Below are 14,671 nucleotides of genomic sequence, written 5' to 3' on the forward strand. Positions count from 1 at the left end.
ATTCTAAAGTAGCTGTGGATAATCATTAAAATGTTTGGATGTGTATAACAGGATTTGACAGCCGAGTATGTATTTGTCGCTGAGTGTTTATAGAGAACGAAGGGGAAGTCTCTTTTTGCGTAAAAACGATAACATCTGCGCAGGTGCTATAGGGAGGTGGAAAGGAGGAAGAGGGCAATGTAATCTAAGGTTAGACACCAAACTGCAAATAAGTTTACTACCTGGAGAGCAAGGTTATACAGAACTGGTTAAGCCACCCAAGACGTATTTATGAAAACACATAGAATCGTATTGTAGCCACGTTAATAGATTCTTTCTGCTATATTCCGTACCAAGCTGCTTTTGGAACGCCGTAATAGCTTATTTACGACCATAAATTAGTAAGTAACTTAGTTTTGGCGTTTAAAGCTTCTCAGATTCAACGTAATTTACAATCGTAATGAAGAGGATTAAAAAATCTATTCAATTTACCCCTCCTTACCTAAAATTACACCGCAATTATTGCCCATTAATTGTTCCCCATACGAAGCAGCTACGAATCGAAAAACACAATTATTTTCAAATTTAAAAATATAAACAAAGAAGAAGACCACCGAAATGAATGCTATAATCAACTTAAAAGATAAGTATTTCCTCATCACAAGCACAATATGCGCGGGCCTTTTTGGAAAATGCCGAATATTGTTTATTGCGTAGAGCTCCCTTGATAGATGTATACAAGCAAGCCTTCAATCATTCAAGACATTCATTTATGGTGAGTCTAACTATAAAGGCACTCACCTCACATTTGTAATTTTTAAAACCCATACGCACATCTATTTAAGAAAAAGGGAGAGAAAAATACAGTTCGATGAGTAAGCAGTACACAAACATAACTTTTTGTCTAAAAATGAACAGGTTGTTTGAATTTTCAGGCATTGCATGATCGGTTGTGGCCAAAGAGAGCAAAGCTTTTGCTACACACAAGTGAAATTTCATAACAATCTAACGCAGTTTGGAGCTTTCGAGTACAACTGAATAAGTTTATGAATTAAGCGTATTGCAATTTCCTCGCAAATTGAGTAACCAGCGTAGACTACGTTTTGCGTACAAAATTAAATCAATCGCACCAAGACCTTGTGTATATTTCAGAATGCCTATGGAAGCCAGACACCAAATAAAGCTCAACTAAAAAAAATGGTTCAAGCATTCTAATGTCCAGGACAGAAGTCCATGGAGGAGAGTCCTCATTCTGAAAGGTTTTGACAGCAATGTCGAACGAGAACGTCGAACAAGCATCATGACTCGCACTTACCGATAGCCCAGTCACCATAACAAAACCGGCTTCACTTATGTCAGTCCATTTTAACTGACCTTTTAGGTATTAGAAGATTTACGACAACGTTTGTACCGAAATAACAGTTTATGCCATTCGGCTTTACGGTAACCAAACGCTGCAAACAAATGTTATGAAGACTGCGAATCTGTTTGGTGTAAGAGACCAGACCCATGATACAACAAGTTTTGGGTCTTCCATCATCACAATGCACCGATCCACACTTTACTACCCGTACAGCGGTTTCTGAAAAGTAACTCGATGTGTGTGTGTAATCCCAGCACGCGTATTCGGACCTTACGATTTGAGATTTTTTCTATTCCTAAAATTTAAGACAAGTCTAAAAAGGAAACATGTTGATAGAAGCAACGTAAGGAAATTGCCTTAGCTAAGGGCTGACATAACGACTGAATTTGGAAGCAGTCTGAATTGGCTGAAAAAATATGGCATATTTTAAACTGTATGGTATTTTGGCCCCTAAATCGTATTATTACTGATCTATTTAACATATTACGAAATGAATAAAGAAAAGTCGATATGTGATATGATATAGATGTTTCTATTTACAAAATTGAAGGATTTGACTGGAGGATTGAAGGAGTTGCAATTTCGATCCTTTCAAATTACATTATTTACATCGATCATCATAGTTGTTCTATAAAAGCCTTCCAAGAGCTGCGATCTCCTAGAAGAGATGCCCAAGCTCGTAGAAATGTAGTGGTAACTGCTACTTTAGTTACGCTCGCGAAACCTGCGACGCTAACGCTCTGAGCCGTAAGCACGGCGCTCAGAAGTTAATTAAAATATCAATCTGTTCTAGTTCAACCTACGGCGAAATGAATGGAATCCCAGTGAGTGCGGTTACTACTATACCTAATGTCACTACGAATCCCTTAATACTGACAACTTACTTGTAATTACCAGTTGTGATCTACTTTCGATACGAATTTGTATTTCTGAGAATTTTAAGCACGAGACGGACTACCGCAAAGGCCCAGTCCACACAAATACATTTGATCATTTCTTGCGCAAGGTGAAGACCAAATAAATAATCACCTGTGCGTCGGAGTACACAGAGTATTTCTAATAAAGTGAACATATAGATACCTACATTAACTTGTTAGAAAGTTGCTACCGTTTTCCACTTTTTTTTTTTGTTAAAAAGTATATTTTCTGCTAACATCTGCGCTTTAAACCGCCGGAGCCCTCTCTCTTACTTTCTTGTTTCTTTGTCGTCCTTGAACGAACGGACAAACGCTAGCCCGCGCCGATGAGCCTTGTGGAGTGCTAACGCCGAAAAATACCGACCATCGACAATCTGTGTCAAGAAAATGTAATTGGGGTGAAAAAAAATCGTACATTACAAGATTAGATGTATATATAGTCAAAGTAAGCAGAGTTGAGTGTTCGACCGGGTTCCGTGTTGTTACTGCAGCTGCTGCACCTGCCGTTGTTATTGTCGACGAGGCGGCTTGTTATGGCGTTCGAATGGATGGTTGGTGCCTTACTTAAAATCAGTTTAGTTAGCGGCTGATCTCTTCGAACGCCGCAAAAATTAGCGAGTTGGCTGACGTTGTGCTATGGCCACGCCACGAAAATGAATCTGTTCGCATAAGCACGGCCGTTAAGCGCATTAATAAGTGCACATTATATTCGTTTGGTCAATCTGCAATATCTCAAACGTTTCAGAAGAAGTCGGCCACTCACTGCTGGCATTTGGGAATTATGGATCAAACAGGCCATTGCGTCGAAATTGACCTTGACGTTAGCTCACGTGGGTATAAATAAGCATATATTCAAACGCTGTTGAGACAAATTCGTTGACAATGCTATAAGGTAGATTGATGATATAGTGGTTACATTAGTGCACGACCGACTTACTGTACAATTCAGGTCGTCATTAGGGGACTCGAGGTAGTGCGGCTGATCTAGAGAGGATTAATAGCTAAGTATATTATTACATTAATAATATAAGGATATTATGACACTTTAATAATTTACCTCAACCTGTGCACTGAAGTACCGCACATCATTGACGGAATAAGCCATAAATAGAAAGTGTTTCACCGTTTAGAAGCTTACACATAATAACCATCAGCTATATTACCGTGTAAAAATCGTTAAACATAGCTATTCCTACGCATACCAACGTTAACAACAAGCGTTTTTTTATCACTCTGCCAGGAGCTGTTAGTGCTTGCTACGGCAAAGATAACCCTGAAGGTCAAACCTCAAAGGTAATCTTTCCAGGTGGCAAACAGAAGATGTTTGACGTCATTTGTGATTTGCAGTAGTGGCCAAAAATGGCCACGACTAACGGAAGACGTCTGTATGAAATTTCATATAGAGGACCGAAGTTTAATTTTTTAAGTTTAAAAAGAGCTTTTTGGGCCAGCGGGCACATGTCGTTAAAACTCTTACTGGGGTAAAAAACTTAAATTGCCAATTATGGGCCGATCCGATAAATATACCACTTCAACGACAACAAACTATATATATATATATATATATACATATATCTTATACTTTGTTTTCTTGTGTTTATAGTACATTCATCTCTTAGCTCAGCCCTTGTGTAGTCGATAGTTCCATTTAAATCGATATGGGAAGTCAAATACTAATAAATAAACATGTTTTTTAGATGTTTTTATTCGTTCTCTTTATTTACACTGCAAGAAAATAAAGCTGCATTAGCAGCTGAACCGGATAAATGAAAAATTAATTTATTAGTTCTTCTAGTTGAGTATTGGATGCGAACTTTAGATTGGGTTTACGTCGCTAAAATTAACTATTAATTCAAAAAATGAAATATTTTATATTGGGCGCCACTATCGAATACTTAATATTTGGAAGGAAAAATCCATTCATTGCAAAATGGCGATTTCCAGGTTAATGCAAAGAGCAGGCCGTTTTTTGAATAATCTGTCACCCTTGAGCCAAAAACCAAAGAATAACTTAATCGGAAAGCCAGCAGAGAACGCGCGATACTTGTGGAGTTTCTTAAACCGTATTTTTAACAAAGTCGACGAGAATCGAATCAAAGAGTGCGGACCAGACCGAGCCGCATCGGAGTGGCTAATCAGGTATTGTATCAATTTAGCTGCTCAGTAACAGTTTAATCATATACCAAGCTTTATTTGTGGGTATAGTTACGCTACTCAGACTAATCAAACGTATACGGATACATGGTGCATATTATCCTGAAAAAAAAAATTAGTTTCGTAAAAACGAGCTGTAGTGATTCAGGAGGTCGTTATTATATGCAGAATTTGCTGGCTCAATGTATACAAAGAAGGTACTAATGACAAGAATTAGGAAATGATCTTCGGTAATGAGTTCGGTTTAGATGATGAATCAGTTTTGGGATATTAGGAATAAATTAACCACCATCAAAATAATAACCTCGATTTTTTGTGCTTAAATGAGGTTCTCTAAGAAAAGTAGCTGCTGTAACTATTGAGCAGAGTGATTGGTACTCTCTTACTTTAACAATTGCTCATGCGTCATCGGAAATCAATGTTTGAGCCATCCGCTTGTTGCTGGAACATGATTGAAAAATGTGTTTTCTTCAAAGGTTGTTCAAAGTTCTGTAAATGTTTATCTCGGCCTGCTACGTCATCACGCGTGATTATTGAAGGCAATTTAATTAATTACTCTGATTGCTTAAGTTCTTGACTCGTTCTAACCTTTTTCTCAATTAGCTATTGTAATGATCGGACGGAAGATTAGATAGTGTCACATATGCGCATGTAGGTTTTTAAGAATAAAAATTAACGCATTTTCTCGATTGTTCCTTGTTCATATATGAATTTCAAATCTGCGTAAATAAATGAACATCTGAAATAGGTCGATCAAGTAAAACTCGCAAAAACAACGCCCTCCTAATAGGCTTTTTACCTTAGATGTGGGGCTTCCGTTCGGTGGAAAGGATACGACAAATTTCACAATGATTATAACACACTTCCGTCAGGACAAACCGTTATTGAGGCCATTGACGCAACTGACTCGTGTATTATGAGCCTCGGATTTCCCTATCTCAGGTGAGAGCCTCTAGATACTATGAAGGTTCTGCTGTACAAAAAAATGTAAATGAAATCAGCGAGATTCGTTTTGTTTAAATGAAATCTTGTCAGTGAAAATTGAGTAATTTACCCTTTAGTGTATTCGAAGTTTTTTCACCATTTTTTTTTTTAATTTAGCCACCATTTTGAATTTAGCAGGTGCAAGTGTCGCATACTGATTACTTATAATGAAGAGCATAATTGTTTTACAGGGGACTGAAAAGTCTGCAGGAGATTAATTTGAGCAAATGCTACTACTTGGAAGATAATTGCCTTCATCTCTTAGGGCTATACCAAGGAGATCAAATTCGTCGTCTGAGACTCGTGTCTTGTGGTAACGTTTCCGATGCAGGGATCGCTAACCTGACAGCTATGAAAGCTTTAGAAGAATTATTCATGTTTGATCTTCCCGCAGTGAAAAATCGCGAGGCATGTATTAAGCTGCTGCATGAAGCGCTGCCGAAGTGCAAGATTGAATTTCCTGAAGTCTAAGATCCATCGAAGGAATGTAGCGATAATGACAAAGGGTCAAAATAATTTGGTTAATATAAGGAAAACGTAGCCATTCTTTGTGGCTATTGTAATTACATTACAGCTATTTTTATCTGCCAATGCCTAGTCATATAAAATAAGACAATCTACAATAAAGAGGTGATTTTTGATAATAACTATACAAACGTTATTCAATTTATTTTTACGTACTTAGTTACTTCGTCTGTTAATTGATAATGAGATATTTTGCTCGTTTTCCGTAAGTCTGTGACCTACCACCCCCATTTAACTAGTTATCTATAGGAGGCTCTGCGGTCATCCCGCCTTCTGGGTGAACGATCCCGTTCCCATACTTTTCCGAAATTCCTTTCCCGTGATCGGTCTCGCCGTGAATCCCGATAGCGGTTATCGATTCGACGTTCATTACTCCTATAGATGAAATATACAGACAAAATAATTAGTTGTGATAGTAGCCACGTCATAGAGCCTGCTGTATAAGGAAGCGGGAGCTATGCTCGTATATCACTATTGCCTCTGTTGTCACCAGGTCGGCTGCGTTCTTCACGGATCTGTTCATAATGTCCTTGATAACACCAACAAATTAACTGTTTGGCTGCTCGTGTCGCTAGGTGTCCTACGTCACAATTATCTAATAAGGTTGAAACTACATTAAAACATGTGTTTTCATGCATTATTTTACAGTAGTCCTTTCTCCTTTTAGATATAAAATCATAGTAGTAAATATAACCGCAAGTACGCGACAATTATTAGTGTACTGATGTTAATTCTGAGCAAACATGCCTTTCTCTGCTCCACCGCGACGAGGATGACCCGGTGCCGATTTCTCTGTGGTGATATCCACCTCCGTTACCTCGCCGCCTTTCCCTTGCCGGTGACCCTCGTAATCGTTCCCTACTACGAGATCGTTTCTGCCTACTTCTGCTTCGTGATCTTCGTTGTCGTGTTCGGCTACCCGACCGCGATAGGCGCCTTCGTACTCGGTCTCGGCTGCGACTTCTTTGCTCTCTGCCTCCATTATCCCTATTGTTATGACCGTGAGCAAAGCCACCCCACTCCCGTTCACCCCTGTCGCGACTCAGACTCCTGCGTCTGGGCGAAAAGCCTTCGTCAGATCCGTCTGACCCAAAGCGTCGCTCTGTCCGGCCATATCTATGCCATGCGCATAGATGTTACATAGATTAGGTTACATATTTGTTGCTAAAAGACGCATCCGATACAATTCAATGAATCATGAAATCCGTAGCTTCAACTTAATTGAATGCACTGAAAACCTATTTTTTCTCTAATATAAAGCTGTTTGAACTACCCTTTACTTGGTTTTAATGTCCTCACTACTGGCTTTCGAATCGACGGGCTAAAATTATTCTGTAGAATTTAAACTTTCCTCTTTGGCAGGCTAGGAAAAGCACTGTCATATAATACTTACTTGGCAACATGCTCTTTAAGTTGTTCTTGTCGCTGCATCCATTCTTCTCTTGCCTTTTCCTCCTTTTCCATTCTGGCAAGTTGATCCGTTTGGTGTGTTTTTTTCAGCATTGCCTGCATTTTTTTACGTAACCTTTCTTGAGGGGTCAGCTTTCCTGGTGGTTTAACACCAGCAATCACACCGGATCCGACGTACTTCTTTTCGCCCTCTTCTTTATCTTTGCGTTCATCACGACTCATGGAGTCGGACCCGCCTGGTAAAGCATCTGGCATGGCTTGCCCTAGTATCTGCCCCTGGACTGCTACGGGCATATGCTGCATCAGCTGTGTGTCCACAGTCATGTCCTGATTTTTGTTATCTGATGTCTGCGAGTTCCCTTCGTCGGGTGAACTATCTTCTTCAGCTGACCCATCTGACTTCAGGTCGTGCCGGTAGTATGACTTGCGCGGAGGTGTTGGAAGTTTCACCGGTGGTTTAGGAGATGCGGAGCGGCTATCAGAAAAACATTTAGGTCGTCAAATAGAAATATCAGATCAAACCATTTAGCAATGTAATCTATCTGTATTAATATATAAATACATGTAAATGCGAAGAAGTGCCAATTATTTCAGTATTAGTCTCCGAATTGCCGAAGAACTAAACAGCGGTGAGCAGGTCAGCTATACGAAAGACAAAAATTCCTGATGTGACTACGACCAGAAAATGAATGACTAGTGTAAGCAAAGAAAGTGGAAGCCATCATTATTTACCGACGGCTCCTTGATCTGCTTCGTGATCGTCTTCGACTACTGCTACTGCTGGAAGTTGATGACGAGCGACCACGCCCCTGTTGTTGATGGTTATGATAATCATGATGATGGTGTTGTTGTTGTTGTTGCGATCCATTCTTGCGAGCTCTTCGACGTCTTCGCTCCCTCGATGACACGGAATCGTCGCTTGATGATGAAGAGCTTCTCGACCTCCGTATCGACAGTCGTTGCCCGCCCTACAAAAAGGGACAGTGCAATATAAAATGTGTCATTTTTCAAAATACATATCATGCCTTTAGCATACTGCCTCTCCACGAGAAGGCGCCACGAATCACTTAAATATACCACAAATATATGATAAAATAAAAGCATGCTTCTGTCCCACAGCTACGATGTGTCGTTGCTCTAAAATGCTATTTCTATGCGCAGTGCACAACAGAAATTTGTTCTCTGGCCCCTTTCACGGAACACCTTTAGTCTTTATTGATTGTAGGAGGCCTACACGGTTTACCAAGCACAAATTTTTACAAATGACCCAAGCAAAAGGTATTACCTGATAATTTCGAGCAGTTAGACTTGAGATGGTCTGTCGCTTGCCGGACGTAATTGTTCGGTTACGACGGCAGGAAGGTGATGCGGATCTGGAACGCCGCGCAACAGCCTCGTCGCCCGATTCCCCGCCGAACGAGGTGATGAAACAGACCTGTACGAGTGGACGAACGTCCCAACGATGCAACAACAGAATTTTGGCGTCAAGTTACGCCGCAACATGCACGCATACGCAAATACCCGAGAAAATCGATCCACCAAAGCAAATACATATATACAAATTGATTTGTATACATCCGAAAGTTCATACACAAAAGCACGCGTCCACAAACACGAGATAGCGAAAGAAACAAAGACAAGAAAAAAACAGTGATTTCAGTTAAGGTCAACTAATTAGTGTACGCCTCACTATGGTCACTATTAGCAATTATTTAATAGTCATTGTATGATGCTAAATCGTATCTACCGACTTTAAATTCGGTGACTAAGCTGTTAAAATGGTTAAATTGATAGTAAGTTCGAGTAATGGCACTGTGGGCCATCTCATTTTGAGGACTGAGATACAATAAAAATGTAAACGCTAATACTTCATCTCTTTTTAACTGAAGAGGCGAATAAAACGTTATTTTTTTCACTAACGGAAAGCCATTTCTCTGCCCCTGCTCTTTTCGTTTTCCTCCGTCCTGAGTTTCGTCGCACAAACATGCTTTAGTGCCTACCAAAAAACAATGTCGCTAAATAGCAGGTGTTAATTGAATTTTTCCTTCCGTAGTCCTTATAAAAATTCTAATTTTTATAATTTTTGATTCGAAAATAATAATTATTTTCTCTTTCTATACCTTTACAAGTACTCTATTTCTTGAAAATAGTACTTCACCATATTATCGACACAAAAAATCTATAAGGACTATGATATAAAAGCGTTTAGTTTGATGTTTGTTGAAATACACGTCGGATATAGCTGGTTGAACTCGAATAGAGCCCGGTATCCAGCTATATTGTCTATAGTATTTTTTCAATGAACACATCGCTTTTCTTATTGGTGTCGTCATACTCCCTGTAAACATTATCAATCTGAGAATTAGGTAGTCTAGTCATCTAGAGTATAGACGCAACATGCAGAGCAATTAACCGCAATCCGCAACATAGAGTAAGACCCACCGGATTCACAAGTGCGAGTGGCTGAAAATATAAGAATGGCTCCCATCTTCGTGTCACTAAACAACAATAAAGCTCATGGCGCTATTCCGAATCGACTTTACTCTTGTAAAGGCACTACCCATGTGGCAGAGCCTATATAAGAATAAGGTCAATAGATTAACACGTCCATACAATGCTTTAGGTCCATTTCGTGACACTTGCTCTTTATATTGGACCTGTGTCCAATTTTTTTCCATAGAATCTCTCAATGTTGGGTAAGGTAGCCAATTGATAATCTAGATCTGTGACAATCGATAAGTTTGTATCATTGCATGGGATCGAATATTTTCATGTCACCACAGAGATGTAAATAGGGGAAGTCTTGCCCTCGTCATGATGCTCCAGCACTATCAAAGGCTTCCGCCGATGAGGATAAAACGCATTATAATTACAGATCAACACGATGATTATTACGAACGGCCTTTTTGCCCATCTGGCCAAATGTAATGCTAATGGAAACGTGCCAAACACCTACCTTGCCCCGTCCGTCGGGTGAAGGTGACCTGGAACTGGACTTTTCCGAGCGGAGCAGATCACTAGCTCTCGACGCTAGCTCCTGCTGGGGTTCAGCAGCCGCATAAGCCGGCAACGAGGTAAAGGAATGCCCCAACAGACCCATGGTCTGTCCCGCATCGCCAGTCCGCAGGGTGTTCAGGTCTCGGGCGCGGGCCTGCAACAACATAATGGACCCACAACATAACAAAATAACAATTCTCGGCACACACATGAAAACTCTTTTTTTTTAGATAATGTTGGCAATGCCTCTTGCAACATATCAGTGTTATGTATTGGAGACTTATGTTCAGTCTTTTTTTGAGGTGAGAGCACCGCTTCCATATACACAGACTCAAAATGTACTTTGCTAGCCACGTCTAGATAAGCTCTTGGGAGAAACGAGCTGGTTTTGTTCTTGCTGCTATTACTACACTCTGCAACGCCCAAATACTGTGGGAGCAATGGAGCTGAGCAGACAAGCTAGGGGGGCTTCGCTTATTTTTCTAGTGGCGACGACTTGCCACGAACTAACGAACAGCACCCCATTATTGTGACCCATTACTATTGTGGCGTATAACTTTACCACCACCTTCTCTGGACAGCTGTTTTCATTAACGTCCGTCAGCTATTTCAGCATCAGCTGCTGATGACACAGATGGGCCAGTTGAGACCCTGATGCTCGCCATGTGCCGCTGAATGTCGGCACCTGGCAGCTACGACATTCCTTGAGCACACCTCTTGTTGCCAATTTTTCGTCCCCACCTGCTCTCGTGCCCTGCGCCTATCTCTTCGGTTCCTGCGTCCAGCAGCTCGTTCCTCTTCAACCGCTTTTGCTTCTCGAAGCGCTTCGAGTTCGGCCTTGTCACGAACCAGCTGGTCGATAAATTCTGTTCCTGTCATTCCTGCGGAGGATTTGAGGTCATTTTACCAGAGAATACAATCAGGTTAGTTAATACAATTGATCATTTGACCGATCGAACTTCGGTTAAGCACCTACTCTAATATTTTCTGGGATTGCCGCCAACTATGTCTTTATATCGAGATACGCTACTTATTGCCGTGTAGCGTAGATGGGCGATCAGCTCAGCTTGTTATAGACTAATTAACATATTCTAGTCAGCTGCAATCTTCTACCTCCGTAGAAAGAAGGGGAGGTAGCAGTAGAGTTAAATACAGGTTATGAGCTGTATAACTATAAAGTGAGCAATTTTCTCTCTAATGTTTAGAAGAATGTTTGTTATATGAGCTATCCAGTAATGCCCTTTCTGTGAAGACTATGACAAGACCCACCATAGGTGGTAGAAAGAAGGTTCATCTCCCGAGCTTGCTCCGACGGGATATGATCGACATCGAACACGATATCCAGATCGAACTCCTCCTCCGAGTCGACCTGCCCCTCCCCATCGGCCTCTTCTAGGCTTTCTTTTTCATCGGTCAACAATACCCCTCTAAATCCCCCTTGATCTGTGGAACCTTCACCATCATAGTTATAACCGATGGCAGCCTTTTTCTCAGCTAGCTTTTTCTTTTCAGCCTCCTGTTCAGCTTTTTTTATAGATGAACCCCCGAATCTGCAAGAACGACACAGCAGAATGCAAAAGCACATGCATAGAAATAATTAACTATGGAGCAACGGGTAGATTGCCTTACAACCAAGCTACGTCCATGAAGACTGTCCAACTACCTAACTTTAAATTCTTTTTTTTGTCTCTTCCAGAGTTGCCTGAAACAAGGAACAAGTTACAAGACGCCACAGAGGGATAAATAAGAATGCAGAACTATGGACAAAGCACCAAACAACGTTAGAGAAAAAAAAACCAGAAAAATGCTTCTGCGTTTTTCACTGACTAACAGCTTATTTGGGTTACTCGCGCGAGTTACATCGGAAAAAAATCCTCTCCATGTAAGTATACAGGATATACTCCCTTTTGCCAAAACACTCGAAATTTGATTCTCTGTTTAAGACGGCAACTGGCCGTTAACTGTTAAGGCCTAATATCGTTTTACAAGGTGGCATTTTAAGAGACACTTAAAACAATAACTTTTCTGTCCCCATATCTTTAACAGTATTTCCTTTGATATCTCCAATTAAGCTAAGCACACGGATCTACCGAGCACCGATAATTAGTTAATAGTGTCGCATACATGCAGATCTATTTATACTTCTATTTCCAATCAGTGAGCCTGCGTATGTATGTAAATATTAAGAAGCTAACTATGAGTGTTCAACGTGCTGAAAACACCGTTGGATGTTCTTTTAAAATATTAATATTTGAAATCATTGTACTGGAAAGTGGCGAATTTTCTGTAGACGACAAAGAGCTTCACAGAGTTGAATGTAATGTCCTAATGATGCACACTCTGCACATAGCTCTGTTTAAGCCGTTTCCACATATCGAATAGATTCTCACAGGGTCCACACACAATCCGTCTCTGTGAATCCGTTTTCGTCGCGGCGGGAAAGTATCGCGGCCGTCAGTCAGAAGGGAGTACCAACATCAACAGCTGTGGCTGGTGGTATTGTAGTATAGAGCGCGGGTATTATGGGGCCAAAGGGGCCGCGAGGTCGTTCTACCTTCGCCATCGAGATCGTACCTTTCTTCGAGGTAAATCTGATGCAGAAACTTATGCTCTTTCACTTGGGCAAAGTCATTCTGCACAAGGATGCGATAACGTTCGTAGTTGATTTGCGACTCTTCGGCGGTCGGCGTTGTCGTGTTACCGTCCGTTTTCGTCTCCTTGACCTGTTCTGGAATAACATCAAGATGGGCGCGAACGTCGAAACGGTCGATGATTGTGTCCGCTTGATTCTGCCATTGAACCATCGTTGATGGCGCCTCCGCCTGAGCGGCGAGCGATGGATCAAGATGGATTTTCAGGGAGCGCCCATGAACCTAAAAATGATTCAACGTAAACATAACTATTAATCAGGTAGTGACAAAGGGTCCACAGTTTCAGTACCTTATGAACCTATCGAAAAAAAAGCTTCAGTATGTTAAGCTGTCAATGCACAAGATTATGTTCTGTTCATTTGCATATAATGCATTTGTACATAAAATGTTAGAAAACTGTGCTTCATGAAATCTTTCACCCCTTTTCGCTTCAAACCTGAGCACATTATTCTTAAAAAAATTATTCTTATTCTTTAAAAAAAAAAAGTATATCTTACGGTACCCAGTACTTTTCAAAACCGCAGAGAACTCAGTTCGTATCAAGAAATTACGTATTTAGATTTATGGTTACGGTGTTCTCTTCTACTTAAAGTCGCCAAAGGGTACACATACGTTTCATACAGTTTTAGCGCTTCTGTCCAAGGATAAGTCTACTAGTTTTGAATAAGACGCACTATTGCATTTAGAACAATAAGCTGGAAATGGCTATTACAACCGCTAAACGACCTTTTAGATTTTGCTGACAGAAACGTAGTGAGTAAAGGCTCACACGTGCATGTACACAGAAGCATGAGATGCGAGTAGTAATTTAAGAAAAAAAAGGCGATAGATAAACGGTAGTTATATCTTAAGATAAAGAAGTTAGGTTAATATACATTCTTATTCAGCGTGTCTGTGTTAATTAAATTTCTGTAGCTATTCAAAATGTCGTCTGTTTCAGCGCTTTGTCAGGCAAATGTAATCGTATATCGGTTGAATGGTTTTTAGCGTATATTGCTGGTGTAGAAGTAAACAAAATAGAATATGTTCGCGATTCGCAGTTTTCTTTACGTTTTTCGAAAGACGACACCGTGACCACGCCGTATGCGTGCATATGTACCTCAAAAACTAACGTAGTTAAAAAAAATAACACTAATAACTGTAAATATGAAAACTGTTTCCTATCAAGAATGTTCGACTTCAGACGCTCAGTTGACTTCATTTATTTCCAGTATGTTTGGCTAATAAGATAGGTGCAAATATATGGTACGTTTCCTCAAAAAAATGTCACATGCTTGACGTCGGACCGCATCCATTTGCGCGAATAAGCATTAGAAGTATTAACATCACTCCTACCTGCATAAACTGAGCGGGATCCGTCTTAATTCGGTCGTAATATTCTCTGCGACGTTCAGCCCTCTTCTTATAATCTACCATCATCCCTCTCAATCGGCGTTCTTGTTTTCGGGCCTCAGTCCACACTCGGCAACCGCCGGAGCCACTCATTGTCTTGAGCTGTGAATTTCACAACTAAACGAGTTGGCCACGCATTTTACCAGGCGTAGATTTTACACAGCATGCCAATTAACTAGATCCGTTTCTTTGATCTTGTCTAATCGTCTAAACTGCCTGTAGTATACATTCACAGTCAATACTTCGTTTAGAGGCTTCACTGCACATCACCGTCAGCAGGAATTTGCCACAACAAGTCA

General features: G+C 40.5%; 2 protein-coding genes across 3 annotated transcripts; one reads left to right on the forward strand and one right to left on the reverse strand.

The window, feature by feature from the left end:
• The first annotated feature begins 3,072 nt into the window (after nt 1-3,072).
• LOC111266858 (ATP synthase subunit s, mitochondrial) lies at nt 3,073-6,053 on the forward strand. Of its 2 annotated transcripts, XM_022844682.2 has the most exons (4): nt 3,073-3,089; nt 4,204-4,398; nt 5,218-5,355; nt 5,589-6,053. In XM_022844682.2, exons 2-4 carry the CDS (start codon nt 4,208-4,210, stop codon nt 5,866-5,868), a joined length of 609 nt encoding a protein of 202 aa, XP_022700417.1. In that variant the 5' UTR covers nt 3,073-3,089; nt 4,204-4,207; the 3' UTR covers nt 5,869-6,053. The 2 variants fall into 2 exon arrangements, with proteins under 2 accessions (XP_022700417.1, XP_086827214.1); XM_086971088.1 differs by lacking the exon at nt 3,073-3,089 and having other exon boundaries at nt 4,167-4,398.
• LOC111266855 (uncharacterized) lies at nt 6,032-14,645 on the reverse strand. Its single transcript, XM_022844678.2, has 10 exons — nt 14,316-14,645; nt 12,904-13,202; nt 11,599-11,879; nt 11,071-11,210; nt 10,289-10,483; nt 8,618-8,767; nt 8,065-8,300; nt 7,316-7,807; nt 6,670-7,038; nt 6,032-6,297 (listed from the first exon to the last, which is right to left on the reverse strand). The coding sequence occupies exons 1-10, from the start codon at nt 14,463-14,465 to the stop codon at nt 6,162-6,164; spliced, it is 2,448 nt and encodes an 815-aa protein (XP_022700413.1). The 5' UTR covers nt 14,466-14,645; the 3' UTR covers nt 6,032-6,161.
• Between the last annotated feature and the right edge of the window lie 26 nt (nt 14,646-14,671).

Source organism: Varroa jacobsoni, unplaced genomic scaffold (genome assembly GCF_002532875.2).
Source record: "Varroa jacobsoni isolate VJ856 unplaced genomic scaffold, vjacob_1.0 scaffold_1121, whole genome shotgun sequence".
Taxonomy (NCBI): domain Eukaryota; kingdom Metazoa; phylum Arthropoda; class Arachnida; order Mesostigmata; family Varroidae; genus Varroa; species Varroa jacobsoni.